The 21709-nt window shown below is 37.1% G+C and overlaps 1 protein-coding gene across 2 annotated transcripts in view; it reads left to right on the forward strand.

The window, feature by feature from the left end:
• LOC124723105 (cullin-1-like) overlaps window positions 1–21709 on the forward strand; it is a 207480-nt gene that overhangs the window by 169735 nt on the left and 16036 nt on the right. For both annotated transcript variants that reach the window (XM_047248285.1, XM_047248284.1), the window contains 3 exons: window positions 358–537; window positions 5579–5728; window positions 21577–21695. In XM_047248285.1, coding sequence (XP_047104241.1) covers window positions 358–537; window positions 5579–5728; window positions 21577–21695 — 449 coding nt within the window. The remainder of the gene's footprint in view (window positions 1–357; window positions 538–5578; window positions 5729–21576; window positions 21696–21709) is intronic.

The following is a 21709-nucleotide window of genomic DNA, read 5'->3' on the forward strand; positions in this document are numbered from 1 at the left end:
GATGTTGCAGTTATAAGCTATTGAACATGCAAATAACTAACTTAGTGTTAGATTGGCTCAGTGTATATTAGCCTGAAAGAAACTGTTTATTTTACAGTTAAATAAATCATAGTATTGTATTTTCTAACAATGATTCAAAAACATATTCAGTATTTGGATTACTAAGTCATTTCACATAAATTTATGGTAGACAGTAGGCTCTAATGCCTTTTTGTACTTTATTAAAAATTTCATTCCAGAAGTGAAAAACATTTGGAAACATATTTTGTTTGTTTTGTTTTCAATTTCATATGGTACATACTGACTAATATGTCTCCTAGACATCAGTGAGTGTTAATTTTATTCCAATTTCTACAGATGATTGTCTTCAAGTACATAGAAGACAAAGATGTTTTTCAAAAATTTTATAGCAAAATGCTGGCAAAACGTCTGGTGCACCATATGTCTGCAAGTGATGATGCGGAGGCATCAATGATCTCTAAATTAAAACAAACATGTGGTTTTGAGTACACATCAAAGCTGCAAAGGATGTTCCAGGTACGAAAATATCTTCCTCTCCCTCCCTCCCCCCCCCCCTCTCTCTCTTTTTCTCCCCCTCCCTCCCTCCCTCCCCTCCCCCTTCCTCTCCCCCTCCCCCTCTCCCTCCTCCTCCCCCCTCTTACTCCTCTCTCTCTCTGTCTCTCTGTCTGTCTGTCTCTCCTTTTTCAACTTGTTCTTCATTTCAGAGTAGCTTTATATTGTATTGTTGACAGATAAAGTTTGTGGAGTACCAATATACAGGAAGTAAAGAAACACAACATTGTAGTGTTGCAAGTTTAACTTTCACTTGTCGTACTGAAAAATGTTGTGGAAATGGGATTCACCTTACTGAAACTGTTATGATCTTTGTTATGGATTAACTGACGTGTTCAGCACCACTTTGCCAACTCACAACCAAACTGTCGCGTTTCAACCATCTTGGACCTCGAACTACACTACAGATCACTCTCTCGCCACAGCATGCATTCCAAAAACTAATATAGATACGAAAGAAATAGTGTTCTGCCTCTTTCTGTTTGTGTACAATGACCTTACATTCCACCTTATCATTATGCATTATGTTACAGGATGAGTAGATATCTGGTATCTGTAGGTGCAGTTGGCCCCTTGATGCTGTCTTTGAAGGGAAGACTTGATTGATATGTGAAGACTAAGACTCAAAATCAGCTTCTGTGGAAATGAGAATCAGCTATATAGACTTGATAAGCAGAAAATGACTCAGTTGTCAAACTGTAGCATTGTATGAGGTGCATTCAAGTTCTAAGGCCTCCAATTTTTTTTCTCCAGACTGGAAAGAGATAGAAATATGCGCATTGTTTTAAAATGAGGCCGCGTTCATTGTCAATACGTCCCAGAGATGGCAGCACAGTATGGCAGATGGAATTTTACCGCCAGCGGCGAGAATGAGAACTGTTTTAAATACTTAAAATGGCGACGTTTTTCTTACTTGAACAGCGTGCAATCATTCGTTTTCTGAATTTGCGTGGTGTGAAACCAATTGAAATTCATCGACAGTTGAAGGAGACATGTGGTGATGGAGTTATGGATGTGTCGAAAGTGCGTTCGTGGGTGCGACAGTTTAATAAAGGCAGAACATCGTGTGACAACAAACCGAAACAACCTCGGGCTCGCACAATCTGGTCTGACGACATGATCGAGAAAGTGGAGAGAATTGTTTTGGGGGATCGCCGAATGACTGTTGAACAGATCGCCTCCAGAGTTGGCATTTCTGTGGGTTCTGTGCACAAAATCCTGCATGACGACCTGAAAATGCGAAAAGTGTCATCCAGGTGGGTGCCACGAATGCTGACTGACGACCACATGGCTGCCCGTGTGGCATGTTGCCAAGCAATGTTGACGCGCAACGACAGCATGAATGGGACTTTCTTTTCGTTGGTTGTGACAATGGATGAGACATGGATGCCATTTTTCACTCCAGAAACAAAGCGCCAGTCAGCTCAATGGAAGCACACAGATTCACCGCCACCAAAAAAATTTCGGGTAACTGTCAGTGCTGAAAAATTGATGGTGTCCATGTTCTGGGACAGCGAGGGCGTAATCCTTACCCATTGCGTTCCAAAGGGCACTACGGTAAGAGGTGCATCCTACAAAAATGTTTTGAAGAACAAATTCCTTCCTGCACTGCAACAAAAACGTCTGGGAAGGGCTGCGCGTGTGCTGTTTCACCAAGACAACGCACCCGCACATCGAGCTAATGTTACACAACAGTTTCTTCGTGATAACAACTTTGAAGTGATTCCTCATGCTCCCTACTCACGTGACCTGGCTCCTAGTGACTTTTGGCTTTTTCCAACAATGAAAGACACTCTCTGTGGCTGCACATTCACCAGCCGTGCTGCTATTGCCTCAGCGATTTTCCAGTGGTCAAAACAGACTCCTAAAGAAGCCTTCGCCGCTGCCATGGAATCATGGTGTCAGCGTTGTGAAAAATGTGTACGTCTGCAGGGCGATTATGTCAAAAAGTAACGCCAGTTTCATCGATTTCGGGTGAGAAGTTAATTAGAAAAAAAATCGGAGGCCTTAGAACTTGAATGCACCTCGTATAGTTATAAACACTGTGAATTGGTCAGGGAAACAAATCTAGAAATTATAAAATTTGTTCCCCCAACTTTAGTTGTGGTCTATTTCAGCAACCATGTTCAGTAATGTTTTACATAATTGAGAAAATGTAAGATGACCGAGAAAGATGGCTGAATGGATAAGACACTAAACTCACATTTTGGAGAGGTGTGGTTCAAATCCCTGTTCAACTATCTGGAACTACGTTCTTTGGGGTTTCACCAAGTTACGTAAAGGCTGTGGTGAAGTTCTTCATCCATATGTGCAGGACCTTGTCCTTGATCTCTAAATTACCTTGTCATTGGCAGGACATTCAACGCTATCTTTCATCTGAAACATGATGAAATAAATATAGGATACAGATGTACTTTCTAAGCTGCTACAGATCAAAGCACAACTGAAAGATGACACAATGTTAATGTCCACTACTAGAGATTTTTTAATTTGGCAGAACAGAAGACTTGATTGGAGAAAAGATTATTTATTTATTTAAAAGATTATTTATTTTGAGTAGGAAAATCATGCAGAACACTATGTGTGTGAGCACACAGCAGAATGGGATTAAGAGGTGAAATATTAATTATAGTGAAAATATGTGAATCTGATAAGCAATAGGTGGCATAAAGAGTGGTTAACAAGTTGGACATAAGGTAGAATAGACTGAGGATAAAGACATAGTGGAGATAAAAATGAACACCAACAGAGGAAAAGCGCATGGTCAGATGGTGGAGAAGCATCACTTGTTGGTGATAAAAGTTGCAAAACTGAAGTGGGAGGGTGAAGGTTGGGGCTGAGGAGCTTTAAAAAATGTGAAGAAGTCAGGGAAACAATTAAATTAAGTGAGAATTGGGAAAATGGAGTTAGACAATGGCAGATATGAAGAGTAGCAAGGAGAGTGTAATTTCTTTGATAGGAGTTTTGAGCATGAAATTGAGGCCAGTGGGCATTAGGAACCAAGCATGCAATGTGGAGCAAATTCTCATTTGCTATATTATGAGAGTACTAGTTCTCTAGCAGTATCAAGATTGCCCACATGGTGAAATAATTGCAGAAGTAATTGCTATTGTTACAGCATATGCTCCATTACAAGGTATTGCACATGATCATTTAAGGCCCAGCTGATTTATGTCAAAGTTTCCATACTGACAGCTTAGCAGTTGTCATAATTGCATAAATACACAGCTGGACAACGGTTGTACTTAAGATCATACATGACATGAGTGCTTGTACATTTCCTTAAATTAATTAGGTAATCTTGTAGCAATGATATTCAAGTGTATAGCTTTGGAGTTGTTATGGTTTTAAGGATATGAAACCTTGGGTAAGAAACTTGAGTGGTGAGGTGTCATAGGGCCTGACCAGGGTTTTGCGATGATTCAGATAGAGATACAAAGCCTCTTTTGATTATGTGTGGAAAACAGCAGCATGGATGGGCCTCACTGCAGAGTATTGTTATAGAAAATCTAATGAATATATTTTCTCTATCATTATTTGATTGTAGTTTCATTGGAGATCATTGTCAGCTCAAGAAGTATTGGCTGATAACTGCAGTAAGTTCAAAGTGTCATACTCTTGACACTCTTGCGTTATGTGTTTGGAATTTCGATCTACACACACATCTGAGGACAATTTGGGGCTCTGTGTGATGGCAATTGTTCTGAAATGTGGTGTCAAAAGCAGGTCTGAAAACTTGTATGTCTAATAGAAAATTTCTGTTGTAATTTGTCACATACAGTGAGTAACATATCGTGGAACAAGCAACATTTTGGCTGTGCTCATTGTAAAAAACAAAAAAAAGATTAATCTAGTACAGTTAGTCAGCAGGTGGTGGGAAAACTTATTTCCCTTAGTACCTACTCTCAGTTCATCAGAAAGATCTTCATGGCATCAAAGTATAAAATTATCTAGGAGTTTTCTGAATTTTTTGTGCAATCACATATTGGTTTAACTGCAAAATGAATTCAAAGAGCTAGACTTGGTTCTGTACACCATCAAGTCATACAATACTTCTCTCTGCAGGCTGCACATGATTTTACATCAGCTGCCTTGTAGTGATTATTTCTGTTGTCTACGAAATTGGTATTTTTGTAATTACTGATGGCAATTCTTTGAAACAGCTGAGGAAAATACATCAGCATTGAATAAGGTGATTATTTTCAGATAATTCTTGTGGTAATGTTTCAATGATAGCAGTCAAAAGAGTATTTCTCGCCTACCAGACTAACTTCACTTCTGCAGTAAATCAGACTATTTAGTTTTGTAGGTCTGTTGGCTGGGGGCAAGTGAATGGAGTGAGTGGAGTGAGAATCTGAACCATTTTGTAATTTTGGATGGAGCATTGGCGATGGAAATTGAAGATGAAAGATTCTTCTCCTTCTTGTCCCATTTATCATTTGTTTTGGTATGTTATTTGAGGTCTTGTGGTACAAAAGTTGTCAATGATTAGTTATTAGTGTCTGCAGTAATGAGTTACATTTTCAGAGATTAATCACGTTGGAAGCATATTAGTTTGTTAAGAATTCTCCTGGCATAGGTTGTGTGATGTGCATGCACAGCATGAAGAAAAAATTCACACACACACACACACAAACACACACACACACACACACACACACACACACACACACACACACACACAAACACTGTTGGCTTTATGTAATTCTTTATGTAACATCTGTGGGAGTCACCAGTAGATTTTATTCTTTTTAGAACTATTTTCAAGCACTATATTTACGTACAGTTTTTGTTTTATCTAAGGCTATAATGAAATTAAGTGCAAATTTACAAGCATCTTTGTTGTGTATACAGGTCTGTTAATAATCTTTCTTTTTATAGTTACTGTTTTTAATACATTTTAGTATCATTGCAAAAATGTAAACACAGTTTTGGCATAAAATGTAATTTTCTTAACACCTTGCACATTTTTGCACTTTATAAAGCAGTTGTTCTTGTTCGCCAGGACATAGGTGTTTCCAAAGACTTAAACGAGATGTTCAAAACACATCTGATTAATTCACACGAACCATTGGACATAGATTTCAATATCCAAGTACTTTCATCTGGTTCTTGGCCATTTCAGCAGCCATGTGACTTTACAGTGCCCTCTGAAGTAAGTATTACTCTTAAATAGCATACTTGCTTTTGTATAGGCCTTGTGCTTGTATGTGTATGTATGTGTGTGTGTGTGTGTGTGTGTGTGTCAAAGTGATACCTGTGATATACATTGCATAAATTGATAGCAATGATATGAGCTCATTTGACCACCCAGATAGCCATGCGTGTTAAAGCACTGCTTTCTGGATGGTGAGGTGTGTCATCCTTGGTGACTGAATCTGCCCAGTGGCTTAATGATGAGGGTCGGTCTTCTGTTGAGCCTGTATGTGGTTTCTAAGCGAATTCCCACATCCAACTGAGTGAATACCAGGCTGGTACCCAAGTTCTACCACAGTTACATGATTCGCAAACATTTAGAAAACTTTCACTCACTTTCACATGAATCACACTACACGCAAACAGCTGGGGTACACATATTCCATCTCTGGGTGGTAACAGATGACAGGAAGGGCATTTGACTGCCCCTTAAACTAGCCATGCCAAATCTGTTGCTAACCATGCCGACCCTGTGCTGATGTACGACAAAGACACAAGAAGAAGAAGTTGAAGAAGAAGAAGAAGTGATATGAGGTCAGTTATCTTAGCATAGCATGATTGTGACCATTGTGAAACACAGTTGAGGGTCTGTCCAGTCATAGAGTAAATGTGTTAAAACAATTGGAAAATATTGCTGTGCTTTTTAAATTTTTATGATGTACATTAGAAATGTGTTAAAGAATAACAAATGTTGTTGTTGTTTTTGGTGGTGGTGGTGGTGGTGCTGGTGGCGGCAGTGATGGTGGCGGCGGTTGTTGTTTTTAGTCCAAATACTGGTTTGATGCAGTTCTCTATGCTTGTCTATCCTGTACAAGCCTCTTCATTTCTGAATAACTGCTGCAACCCACATCCATTTGAACCTGCTTACTACACTTGTTCCTTTATCTCCCTCTACAATTTTTAACCTCCACACTTGCCTCCATTATCAAGTTGACTATACCTGATTGCCTCAGGGTGTGTTGTATTAACCAATCCTTTCTTTTAGGCAAATTGGGCTGTAAATTTCGTTTTACCTCAGTTCAATTCAGTACAACCTCCTCATTAGTTATTCAGTCTACCGGTCTGACATACAGCATTTTTTTGCAGCACCACATTTCAAAAGCTATTGTCTTCTTGTGTGCACTGCTTATCTTCCACATTTTGCTCTTTAGTATAAGGCCACACTCAAAACAAATGTCTTCAGAAAAGACTTCCTAACACTTAAATTTATATTTTGTGTCAGTTAATTCCTCTTTCCAGAGAAGCTTTTCTTGCTATTGCTAGTCTGTGTTTTATATATTCTCTCTACTTCAACTATCATCAGTTATTTTACATCCCAAACAGCAAAACTCATTTACAACTTTCAATGTCCCAGTTCCTAATCTAATTCCCTTGCCATAACTGTGATTTAATTCCATTATATTCCATTGTTGATTTCCTTACATTGACATATCTTATAATCTCTTTTAAAGACATTATACATTCTGTGCAACTGTTCTGCCATGTACTTTGCCATCTCTGATAGAATTACAGCGTCCTGAGCAAACCTTGATTTTTATTTATTCTCCCTGTATTTTAATACCTTTTCATAATTCATCACTGCTTGCTCATTGTCTAGATAGAATAACATTGGAGATGGGCTAAAGCCCTGTCTAACAGCTTTCTCAACCACTGCTTCCCTTTCATGTCCCTCAACTCTTATAATGCAGTACAAGTTGTAAATGCCCTTTCACTCCCTGTATTTTATCCTTGCTACCTTCAAAATTTTAAAGATTTTATCTAGTCAACAGTGTCAAAATTTTTTCTAAATCTACAAATGCTGTAAATGTAGATTTACCTTTCTTCTAATGTAAGCCACAGGGCAAACTCAACCTGATCTCGCTCAGGGTCAGCTTCTACCAGTTTTCCCATTCTTTTTTAAATAGTTCATGTCAATATTTTGCAACCATGTCTTATTAAAATGATAGTTCAGTAGTATTCACAATTTCATATGGCTTGTATATCTTGCATACAAAGTGGAATAATTTTGTCATGGCTGGCTTTCCCAAGGATTTCAAAAATTGTATAGGAATGTCATCTACTCCAGAAGACTTGTTTATACTTAGATCTTTAAGTGCTCTGTCAAATTCGTCTTCCAGTATCATGTCTTCCATTTCATCTGCACCTACTTCCAAAGATCTTTTTAATTTTTGTACAGGTGGCATCTATTTTCCCCATAGTTGTACATGTTTCTTCTACCCATTACTACTTAGCCATTATGCATTTTTGTCAATCTCATTTTTAGACATATGTTATCCTCTGTAGATTTCACTATTTCATCTGACAAAGCTATCCATTGATCTTCTATTGAATTTCTTTCCCCTGCTGCAGTCCATCACTGCGTAATACTCCCTCTGAAACTATCATCAACCCCTGGTTTCTCCAATTTATCCTTATTCCATCTTCTAAAATTTCTACCCGTTTTTGCAGTTTCTTCAGTTTTAATGTGAAATCCATAACAAATGAGTTAGGGTCAAAAACTGCATCTACCCCTGAAATGTCCTTCTGTTTAAAGTCACTTTCTTGCAATTATATAATCAATATGAAACCATTCAGTGTCCCCAAGTCTCTTCTAAAATACAGTATTTTTTTATTATTCTTAAACCATGTGTTTGCAGTAATTAGATTACGTCCTGTGATGTACCCCCTGGCTGTATGCCAATTATTCTTTGCAAGTTGGACTTAATTTGAACCAAGTTCAGCCAAGGGACCAACATTGTGTCCAATTAGATCACATAATTTTCAGCGAAATGTGTTGCAAACTAACTGGCAAATGCTATGAACTGAATCTACCAAGTAATCAGTTTGTGTTCATCTGAGTTAATTCTTTTTCATGCTCCATATACACTAATAGTGCATTTTCATCCTGGCTGGCATCCCATGGGCAGTCCCATCACTTGCCTCATTGTTTTATGGACCCACTTACTTTCCCTTCTCCATAGGCACCTGGTTATCTCCACATTCCCATCCACATGCAAAATGCGGGCATGCCAAGTTCTCTAGGATGTTTTGACCACTGTGAAGTTAACCTCTCACAATTGAATGTCACTGTTGCAATGGTCCCCCATTTACTTGCTTTCACCTTAGAAACCACATCACTTAAATTCAATTCCAAACATGGAGAGTTTAGACTCACAGGTGTACAACTATATTAAAGTGCTCATGCTAAAACTAACTACAAAGTGCCCCAATGGTTAAGAGTTTTCTACAATAGCAGTGTTAGTAGCAGATGGCTTTTCTAGTAGTCATTGAATGAAAGTCAGTGAAGTGCTGGTCTCTTAAAGTGTCTGCTTTTGAACGTAACTTGAAATGCAATTGTGAATATAAAGTTAATGAACATTTACAATTTCTCCCTCTGAAGATGATGTACTTAGTACAGTCTCACTGGACACTGGAAAGTTGTTTGATTGGGTTGCACAGGTTGCAGATGTCGCATTCACTGTCTTCTCTGTGTTTTCAGTGATAGCAGGTGGCAATTGAAATGTGCGATAAGCAATCACATCTCTGATATTAATACACTTCAGACCTGTGAAGGCCTTCACTGGATTACTAGGATACTGCACAATTGCAGCAGTGACCCAACCATTACCATGTTGAAGTGTATTTTCTGCGTAAGTGTAAAACTCAGAACACACCTGCAAAACACTGACAGGCCTTGCTGAATCACTTGCGCCCTGAAGTTACTACTTGTAGTAACTTCTATATCATCAGTGGCCTTATAAACCATCATTGTCAATCTGTGTACTAAAAATGTGCTCTTAGCAGTTTTGTGGACACAGGAGTAATGGTTGTGATGAGAAAAATTTGGTTCCAATTTCTTGAAATAATTATATTGATGCTTTGGTGCAGTTGACCATCAGTACAGAACGAGTCTCTGTTGAATGACTTGACCAGGCGAACTGTGCATTGTTCTGAGTGCATGTGTTCATGTGAGAGTTTGCTGCTGAATACAATTAAGATATAGCCATCATCATTAAGCCATACAGCAAAGCTGCATGATCTCAATGCAAAAATATAATGGCTATAGTTTCCCCCTGATTTCAGTTGTGTGCAGTAACAATATAGTGAGGCCATATTGGCTAATGTTACAAGGCCAGATCAGTCAATCATGCAGACTATTGCTCCTACCAACTACTGTAAAGGCTGCTGCCCATCATCAGGAACCATGGCCTAATCTGGCCTCACTAAAGACACTCCTCGGTTGTAGTTTCACCTACAGTAGAGCTGTCTACATCACTGGGGCACGAGTCACCCAACACCTCCGAGTACACAAGGGCTGCCAACAGCTTTGTGATGTCACTCTTAGCTGCCCACATAAAACTGCTACATTGTGAGACCTGCTGCCACTTGTTACTCTGTTGTGAATTATTGCAAAGAAACCATGACTGGAGTACCTAATCACTGCATTTTTTGTCTTCGTTTAGCAGTGAAAAATTATGCTTAATGACTCACCTTCCCTTTGAACTTAGTTGTCATATCTGGAAGTGCAAGTATGTGGTATGTAGGAAGCAATGTTTATTAAGTGTTCAAAGGGAATTTTATGTCAGACTGTGCCTGAAAATTTGAACTTTTTGTTTCTTGACATTTTCAGGAGTCTGCGCAACATGTTTGATTTTGCGTTTATCACTTAGCACGGTATGCACTGCAGCATTCATTTAAAGAGTAAAAGTATTTTATTATGGATTCATCGAGAGGCTAGTGACAGGCAACCAGTAATGCATATTAAGCAACAGAAGATAACATTGTCAAACTGTGCACTAAAAATTCTGAGTTTTGTTTCTTAACATCTTGAAAACAATTTGCAGCACTTAAGTTTGATTTTACAGTAGAAACATCATGCACTGCATCAAAGAGTAAAAACATTTTGCATTGGGGATTTATGGAAGGCAGTATTAAGCAATACAGATCAAAGAGACAAAAATAAAAAATAAAATTATTTCAAATTGTGGCACATTGTTTGAAGTTTCTTCTTCTTAGGGCTTTGAAGAGATGGCACAGATGTATTATTATTATTATTATTATTATTATTATTATTATTATTATTATTATTCTTTTGCAATAATTATTCTTTTCAATATTTACAGTGGTCCATATAATTTTCTTACACATTTATGGGACAGTGTGTTGAGGACAACAGATTTCACACACCACATCACGAGCCATAACTATTTCTTTTGAGTTCAGGTGGGGCTGCTCTATGATAAGCAACTTCATGAAGGAAGTGTTACCAACAAATTTTGCAGAGTCAAATAACTGTACATAACTACTGTCACAGGAAATTCATGCTGGGATTTCAAATTGCCTCTGTCCAATTGCATAATTAAATTAAACTGCTTATCAGTTGTCATAGACCTATTAAGTGTCAAAAATCTGTTCAGTCTGTACACTGAAGTTTCCTTAGTAATGAGCAGCAGCATAAAACAGCGATGTATGTTAAAACTGGGAGATCATATTCAACATGTTTGAAATCATCATTACAGATACAGAAATTAAGAAATTAATCACTAATATCACACACACTTCTTTCAGTACTATCATCACAACCATGCATCTCTACAATTCTCAACTTCTTTTGTGGGCGCACATTTAGTTCTAAGATAACACATGAGTCTTAACTTCGTTCCAATTTCCAACAACTGGCTGAGTGAGATATGATACTAACATCCTGATAATCATGTGTATAGCCATAATGTTGGTTCCATAGAAGCAGTCTCGAACTTGCCTGGTAAGATATATGATGTATTTAGTTACTTGCTACAGTATTCAGTTACCTGCATTAATCCATATATAGTAAGCTGAAGTGCTGTGTGTGTTTCTAGGGACAGTTCCCCATTCTCTGAGCTTAAACGTCTCCATTTGTGTAACCAAGTAATGAATTTATTCAGGAAACTGCTATGCATGTCTCCTGCTTTATTGGTCAGAGGCGTTTGCATTTTTCCTTTATGGTGAATTCTCTTCAGAGGTGTTTTAACATTAACAGTGGACCATGAGGTCCTAATCCAAATTTATAAATTTGGCTTTATCGTCCTCCCAGTTCTCTACGTAATGAACTGGCCCCAACTCAACCAAGCAACTTTCAATATAGTCACTGAACACTTTCAATATAGTCACTGAACACTTTAGTAACCTGTTTAATATTATTCCTTTCTAAAGCTGAAGGTCACAGAGCTTACGCTGACATACCATAACTATGTTTTTTACAGCTTTTGACTTTCTGTAATGTACTTCCCTAACTATAGCTGAAGATTCATATCTGACTGTATCAGGATAACAAAAAGTTTGCTTATGGTTCTTCAGATTCATCCAGTTGTTTCATATAGACTTAAAAATGTGAACAGTGTCATGTGGAAAAAAAAGAGGTCTTTTACTATCTGTAGGAAATAGATACACAAAACTAGCTTGTGATGCATTTGCAAAATGTATAACACATTTTTTATTGATGGCATTATTATCTGCAATGAGTGAAACAATCTGAAAGCCAACAGCTTCTACATCTACCACTAATGTCCTTACCACATTACACAAGCTTTCTGCATTCAGTTTCTTCACAGGCAATAAGACACAACTTTTTTGAAAGGAGAATGAATATGCTGTATCATGAATACTTGTGCACTGATTGCTATTGCCAGCAGTAATATTTCCTACCTTGAAATCTACATATGGTTTGATGTGAATATTATGTAGCATAAAGATCACAAACAGTTCATGTGGTTCCAAACATGAAACTTCATCCTTCAAATGACTTAAGAAATTAGGATTACTTGGGTTCACATTTGTATTGCAGCTAAGCTTCCTTAATGAATTTGGATGAGATAGAATGACAAAACCAGATGTTCATAAAAACTTACAAACATGTGGAGAACAAAGAATCAAAAGCCCTGCACCAAATTTATGATGATCTTTGGATTGAAGAGATAATTCAGTTTGTGACTTCAGGAATGGAACAACCTTCTTCTTACCTTCTTTAACTTGTAAAGGTCCAAGAAAGGCATGAATAACTGGCATGTGTAAATCACTCTCTCTGCCATTAATTAATTCTATAAATAACTCCAAAATGTTTTCAACTGTGTTTACATTGTTAACTGTCTGTGCTGGCAACAATATCTATAGCTGTCAGATGCAATTCAACAGTGAGGTTTCTGCAAACTTTTATATACACAATAACATATGGAGTTTTCTCAAAATTAAAATACAGAACAGTACATACTTTTTTCACAAATTTACTCCACAGTTCATTCTTTGTAACATTTTCACTTTATCTCACAAATTCATCATTAGTTTGAAAACTGCTGTTTTCCTTTTGTGCAGAAGTTGTTTCTGTGCTTTCGGATATAGCTGTTGCCAAAGCACCTGCTTTCAGCCTCTTGTCTTCTTTGACTTGGGGGTTCCCATGGAACATCTTGTCTTGAGCTCAAATATCTGGCATTTGGTAATAAGCATGGTGCTGCACTTTCTTTCAATCTGGGATTTTCCAAAGGAAGTGTTTATGTTTTCCCTGCTTTTCAGTCAACTGCAGTGGTTTGGAGAATCAGATCTCTCAGGATAAAGTGTTCTTGACAAACTTCAAAAGGAAATGAAAAGAAAGTTATCCCTAACAAATTTTCAAATAAATTTTTTGTACCAGTGCTTACACATCATCTTACTATAAATATTTCACATTATTAAAAGTATGCCACACATCTTTTTTAGTAAAGAGAGATCAGTACTTTTCTCTTCCTTAAAAACATTTTGTTATTCATTCTGCAGAAAATGCTACTCATCAAATTAAAAGAACTTTAGGATCAGAATTTTTGAAATGCCACATTTACTTTTGTAATTGCTTAGGGAGTTAAAATTAAATTAGCTGTTCATGCTATCACATATAATTTTATGTAACTTATGCACTGTACAGTTAATACACAGTGAAACAATGTAAATCTGAAATTTGACTGTTGTTTGCACAACACTTTCAGTGAAACTGTTGCTGATGATGGAGTCTTTGTGGTTATAATTTATTGTTGCATACTTCGTTATAAATGTAACTTGATAGTGCTTACCACAGAATGTTCTGATGGAGTGAAGTTCTCCTGTTGAATTTCTTGAGTCCATTTCTTCCTCAGTGTGGTGTCCTTTTGAAATATGAACACAGATATCTTTTTCCTGGTATGTTAATTGCCAGTACAGCCTGGTGCACAACATTTATTCACCATAGTGTGATGGAAAGCAAATACTGTGCCATAGTGAAAGAGACGTCTAGAAATAACAACACATTCAGCAACTCACAGCTCAGCAGCAATCCACTAACAGTAAAACACTGTCATCATATTGCCAATATAGCCTCTAGCTGTAGACCATTTAGCATCACATCATGGTGACATAGCGAAACTGTTGGGTCGTCTTGTTTTCTCGAAGGTGTCAAGAGCCACCCCACGTTGCTTCATAGATGGAAATTTCGAATGATAACACAGAAAATATTGCAAATAATTTGATATTCAACAAAGATCTGAACACACACACACACACACACACACACACACACACACACACACACACACACACACACACAAGCAGTTAGAGAAAAATGATTGATTATATGGTCATTTCTCTTAATACGTAAGTCATATTGTGAAAGACTTCAACTTGTTGATTCCTGTAATAACTGCAATATTTTCCATGAGTATAGCAATTATAGGTTTATGTGCTTTTGATCATAATGATTAATTAATCCAATTGAATTAGACAGACAGGTACATACATCCCCCCCTGCTCCTTCCTTGCACACTCACACACACATTCTCCCATATGTCATGTGCACACATGCTTCATCTTGTTCTGCAGTATTTCTTTTTGTTGTGCATAGCTTACTGTTTGACTTAGGTTGACAGAACTCCAAATCGAAACATTACTGACATGAACACTCATATAATAATAATAATAATAATAATAATAATAATAATAATAATAATAGCTTTATTCAACATCAAATGGTACACTGCACATGTACAAAGAAACAGTAATGATTAAAGTTATTTGTACTATACACAAGACACATTCTTCTGAATACGTCATTAATTTACAACAAAATTACAATAAGATGTTTACTGATTTCTATTCACATAATTTCACAAAGCATTTGTTGTTCTTCATATGAGTATGGTACTCTTCTAATGTGTAGAAAGGATGTTTTACTAAAAAATTCTTAAGCTGATGTTTCAGTTTAACTGTAGGAAGAGCCATGACTGCACTAGGCAGTGCATTAGCTAATTTTATACCTGTGTACTGAGACCCCTTTTCGTACAGTGCTGTTCTGTGACTGCCAATGTAAAATCTTTCTTTATTTCTAGTATTGTACTGGTGGAAATCTGAATAAGGCTTTAGAGACAGCTGCAGATGTAATCCCAGGAGTGTGTGCAGCAGATAGTACAGTTAGTCCTTCCTCCTTAGTAACCTGTAACTCTACAAGGTGTTTTGTTCAGAAATCCCTGGGTCAACTTTTATGTCCAGTGCAATTCGTTTCATGCCGAATGAAAAACCATGGTTGCAGATAGAGAAGAAATACCAAAAAAGACAATAGACTGTGTGATGCTGTTACATATCTCCATGGAAACTGGACAGTGGACTTGAGCCTACTCATTTTCAAAGCATGCAGACTGATGATCAGGGTGGAAATCCAGTTTGAAAAGGAGGCAAAAGTGATAGAAAGGAAATAAGAAAATATTTAATTCCTATCAGCTATTAGTGTTGTGTTTGATATTATATGGGACCATTTTGTTTCATTGTGTTTGTAAGATAGTAATATGTTTTGACCAGTTTCAAACCCATTAACACAAAAGCTTGTCAGGCTTCAAACATTAACTCATGGCTTGTTGTACATATCTTGGTTTAACAGCTAGTAAAAAATACAGTTAGTATTTATCTTCATTTTCTGCATCATATTTATCACTTGTACAGATAAAACTACAGTCAAAAAGTTAGTTGAAAACGAGAGAACTATTAAATGTTTTTGATTTTGTTTGATGTGTTTTTACTAGCTATAATAGTGAAATTAAAAATACTGAAATATTTTGGTATTTTCTTTTACTTGTTGCTCGGGACATATAATGCAAGACTGAAGCACACCTGGATGTAAATTATGGCTTTGCTACACATCTATGTGCCAAAAAAATGTGTACATAAATACATTCAGCATTAATGTAGAAGCTCTGTAAACTAAGTTCACCAGAAATTCATAATATTGTATTGCTCAAAGTGCTCTGAATCATATTAGCAGAAAATTAGGTGCTACTTTCTTTCCTTTTCCTGTACAATTTCTTTTAAAGTTTACAAAATTTGCTGCTCTTACATTATTGGGCAAGACTGTACTCGTGATTTCTTCAGTTTTTTTCTGCTTCTTTTTGTCTTCATTGGCTTTTAGTCACCCTTCACCACTCCTTCTCTTTATTTACAAAATTTCTGTATTTATTTTATCAAATTTTATTTCCCACCATTACATTTTTATTCATATTGGTACTTTTGTTTTTGTTCCCATATTTTATAGTTATTTTGGGTATGCCATGCCTTGTTAGCTCCATTAAATTGTGTATTAATGATAACATGACAAATAATGCTAACCTGGAGGTTTTTGACAATGTTATGCAAAATATGCTGTTTTCGTGAAATGTAGTAAAACTTGAAATTTTCTTCATTTCCATGTAAAAAGTTATAAATCTGAAGGCAGCATGTTACCAATATGGTAAATGATAATTATCTAGTGGTGAAATTGGATTTTAACTTTTTTTCAAGGCTGAGGTAGGGGGGAGTGTTGTACTTTGAAACCCTTTTCAGACTTTAGCCTTTAGCCAGCCCTGTAAAAGGAGTTTGATATATTTCCTTATTCCATTTTGAAATGATAGCATTCACTTTATGTGTGCTGCATCTTTTCTGAAATTGCAAAAATTACTCCATAAATGCAAGGTTTTTGCAAATGTGAAAAATTGTTGTGAGGTACAACATGGTCATGAGTACCTAGGAATAAATATTCTATTCAGATTTAAAGTTTTGCAATCAAAAAAATCATGTCAATACCGTATTTTATAGTTCTGTGCTACATTATTACTGTACAACACACCAGAAATTAGTAAGTGAAATCAAATTAAGAAGACTAATTATCAAAACACAGTTAGAAGTTAAAAACATTTTTAAATAGAAGTTATTGGCAACTAACACAAATTTCCATTTTCAAGACATGAAAAATTGTTAAGACATTAGAGAAACTCAGTTCACTTCCAAATATTACATGCTTCATGGTAAGGCAACCTGTTTAAAAGTACAAGAAGGTGCATGACTGATGAACCATCCACATGTTACATAATACAGAATTTTATTCACCATTAGACTCTCTAACCTCCATATAGGTTTAATACATAGCGCTTAAATATCTAGAGCTCACAATGTTTACAAACTCTGCACAAAACACAGCCTCATATCTCTCAACAACAAAAACTGTAGAAAATGCTGGAAACTGCATATGGCAGTTTCTAGTGTGCATCCCTTCATATGATTTGAGAATCAGTTACTAGATTGAAACACTGACCAGGAAACATCATGTGCTCCTAGGTACATTGTACCACAGGCACAACATTTTCCTTGATGTACGTAATCTTAAAATGATTATTCATTTCCTGCATGAAGAATTGATGCCTTAGCTGTGACATCAGATGGAGAAACCCAATTCCCACAAACTCCATTCTGGTAACAGTTTTACCTACTGGTGCCACATTTCCTAACTTTTCTGTACAACAAATTGTACCAAAAAATAATGAGTTTTAGAGAGGTCTTATGTGGTGCATCAGTTAAACATTTATTTTTTTTTTTTTGTAGCAAGCAAGTATAAATATGAAAACCACAAAATATGGAACTTTAACTTTGCAAACATGTAAATCATGCCTGCTCAGTTTGCTTTGCTTCTATCAGCCAGTCAAGCCTTGGACTACACTATAGATCATGCTGTCACCAAAAAACTGCATAACAATAAAAATAATATTGAGTATATACTGAAATAAGCATTCTCACTGTTCTGTTGTATAACCAGAAACTCATTTGTGTGACATCACAGAAACATATTTGTGTGACATCTCAAGCTGTGACTGGTTGATAAAATCAAACTGAGGAGGCACTTTGTTGGTTTACATGTTTGTGAAATAAAGTTGTATTTGGTGGTATTTGCATTCAGTTTTGTGCTACAAAAAAATGCGATGTAATTGATGCAGCAGATTAAGATCACTCAAAAATATGTCATTTCTAGTACAATTTGTTGTGCAAAAGTGTCAAGGAATGTGCCATCACTGGGTAAAACTGTTATCTCTGTTCCAAGTTACAAATCTGTCTCTAATTAACTCATTGTCAATGGGACATTAAATCCTGATCTTCCTTCCTTCCAAGTTACGAGGTGCATTCAAGTTCTAAGGCCTCTGATTTTTTTTCTCCAGACTGGAAAGAGATAGAAACATGCGCATTGTTTTAAAATGAGGCTGCGTTAATTGTCAATACGTCCCAGAGATGGCAGCACCATACGGCAAATGGAATTTTACCGCCAGCGGCGAGAATGAGAACTGTTTTAAATACTTAAAATGGCGACGTTTTCCATACTTGAACAGCGTGCAATCATTCGTTTTCTGAATTTGTGTGGTGTGAAACAAATTGAAATTCATCGACAGTTGAAGGAGACGTGGTGATGGAGTTATGCATGTGTCAAAAGTGCGTTCGTGGGTGAGACAGTTTAATGAAGGCAGAACATCGTGTGACAACAAACCAAAACAACCTCGGGCTCGCACAAGCCGGTCTGACGACATGATCGAGAAAGTGGAGAGAATTGTCTTGGGGGATCACTGAATGACTGTTGAACAGATTGCCCCCAGAGTTGGCATTTGTGTGGGTCTGTGCACACAATCCCGCATGACGACCTGAAAATGCGAAAAGTGTCATCCAGGTGGGTGCCACGAATGCTGACGGATGACCACATGGCTGCCCGTGTGGCATGTTGCCAAGCAATATTGATGCGCAACGACTGCATGAATGGGACTTTCTTTTCGTCGGTTGTGACAATGGATGAGATGTGGATGCCATTTTTCAATCCAGAAACAAAGCGCCAGTCAGCTCAATGGAAGCACACAGATTCACCGCCACCAAAAAATTTTCGGGTAACCACCAGTGCTGAAAAAATGATGGTGTCCATGTTCTGGGACAGTGAAAGCGTAATCCTTACCCATTGCATTCCAAAGGGCACTATGGTAAGAGGTGCATCCTACGAAAATGTTTTGAAGAACAAATTCCTTCCTGTACTGCAACAAAAACCTCCGGGAAGGGCTGCGCGTGTGGTGTTTCACCAAGACAACACACCCGCACATCGAGCTAACGTTACGCAACAGTTTCTTCATGATAACAACTTTGAAGTGATTCCTCATGCTCCCTAGTCACCTGACCTGGCTCCTAGTGACTTTTGGCTGTTTCCAACAATGAAAGACACTCTCCGTGGCCGCACATTCACCAGCCGTGCTGCTATTGCCTCAGCGATTTTCCAGTGGTCAAAACAGACTCCTAAAGAAGCCTTCGCCGCTGCCATGGAATCATGGCGTCAGGGTTGTGAAAAATGTGTACGTCTGCAGGGCAATTATGTCAAGAAGTAATGCCAGTTTCATTGATTTTGGGTGAGTAGTTAATTAGAAAAAAAATCGGAGGCCTTAGAACTTGAATGCACCTCGTACAGTGGCTAGAAGATGGATTCATTACTGTGGGAAAATGAAGTTTTGGTGGTGAAACCAGCAAACTTCTTAAAAACACGAAGAAAGAAATACTTCAGGCAGAAGTGAAAGAAGCATTGAAAGACACTGTGTTGCAACTTCAAACTAGACTGCCAACCCTTATGGCCACAGATCCGTGAAAATCTGTGTAAACAGTCCTAGGTTCTTATTTTAGCACTAGAGTTATAATGAACTCTTTTAATGTTGACATGGCCTAGAATGAGATTTTCGCTCTGCAGCGGAGTGTGCACTGATATGAAACTTCCTGGCAGATTAAAACTGTGTGCCGGACCGAGACTTGAACTCGGGACCTTTGCCTGAGATACATGATTTGTGCATTACATACCTACTGAAAACTTATAGTAGCCTGCTGCTCTCCATTAATAATGTAATCAATAGAACTGCTGCAGCTCTGAATGTAAACGAAAAGACTAAACCACCTTCATCACTTTGAAGCAGCTCACTGGTAAGGCGCACTGTCTAATTAAATGCAAAGGCAAAGGTCCCGAGTTCGAGTCTCAGTCTGGCACACAGTTTTAATCTTCCAGGAAGTTTGACATGGCCTGTTATGTATACATGGAATGGAAGTTTCTGCAGTTTAGTGTTCTTCAAATCCCTTCAGAGTTTACTGGAAAAGCAACTTTCCATGAAAACAGAAAATATGAGCAATGTCAAATGTCTACTGTTGTACTGAAGGTAGTTTGGCTTCCACCTTCAAATATAGACCCCAAGCAGGTGTTTTCACACTGTAATGAATGTTGGCTAATGTGTCTGAAGAGAACCTGGAAGTTACGACACTGCTTTCTTTTTAAATATTTTCAATAGTGTTTAGTTGCAGAGTTATTTGTTCTTTAATTGATTAGATTTAATAAGTTTAACATAAATGTTTTTTCTCAATAATTGAAGTGAATGTGATGTGCAGTGGAAAAAAAATCCAATATTATTTGTAAGTATATGAACATCAGGTTTGATTCCATGGGGAAAAAGATGTGCCCAGCAACTGTATTTATTTTAAGTAATACAGGGGACAGTGCTCAGTCACAAATAACATTTATTGCATGTCCAGATTTTACTCACTGTGTGACCACCTTCAGTGTGAACTCAATCTTTGACATGAATATTACGTGTGTATATAAGTTGTTTCAATGTTTTAACTTACATGTACTGCACTGAAGATGGCCACACAGTGATGGAAATCTAGATATGCAGTAAACATTATCTGTGGCATATTGCTGTACACTTTACTACACGATATATGGACATGTCGCACCTGCTGGTTGAGTGGTAAAGTGCATCCCTGGAAACCAAAAAGTTGCAGGATCAAAACCTGGTTGGACTGCAGAATATTTCAGTCTACGTTTAACCTAGCCTTTACATCTCAAGAAAGTGTAGGTTCACCAGAAATGACAAATGGTTTGGATTAAACAGTAGGTCCTTTTTCCCTGTAGGATTTCAGGGGTAGCTTAGGGATGGGAAAAGTCTCTGAAGTGGCGACCAGTTGAAAGATTTGGCCAAACTGTTGAGCTACATGGAATTACTATTATTTTGAACATAACACTGAAAAATGATGAAATAAAACCCAAATGAAGAACATACTTGAAAAATAAGCCTTTAGAAAGTAACAATTAAATTTTTGAGAAATTGCACCAAATTTGAGAAAAATAACATGGAAATTCATCAAAAAATAAAATTTTTATCTTTTACCTATCTACAACTTACTGCTGCTAAAACGGCACTGTTACCTGTGTTTCACTATTAGTGTTATGGATGAGCTTTTTCTCTCCTCACTGGCATTGTTTTGTTTCATTATATCTCCCCTTTGATTCACAACATATAGAAATTGTATAATAATTTTCAGCTCTATTACTTTATGGCTGGCCCTGTTTAAAAATTCTGTGATATCTGTAACATTTTAAATAACAAGACTGTAATAATAAGTGTTGTAATTGTTGAGTGAAAACACTTGAAATAAATGTGAAGTACCTTTGAAAAAATATTATCTCCTTTATGATATTTATATCTATTTTTCCAGCTGGAACGTAGTTTACAACGTTTTGCAATGTTCTATGGCACCCAGCACAATGGTAGGAAGCTGCATTGGTTGCATAACTTGTCAAAGGGAGAACTGGTTACAAACTGCTTCAAAAACAGGTTTGTTGCTTGTT

This window comes from Schistocerca piceifrons, chromosome X, assembly GCF_021461385.2.
Source record: "Schistocerca piceifrons isolate TAMUIC-IGC-003096 chromosome X, iqSchPice1.1, whole genome shotgun sequence".
Classification (NCBI taxonomy): Eukaryota; Metazoa; Arthropoda; class Insecta; order Orthoptera; family Acrididae; genus Schistocerca; species Schistocerca piceifrons.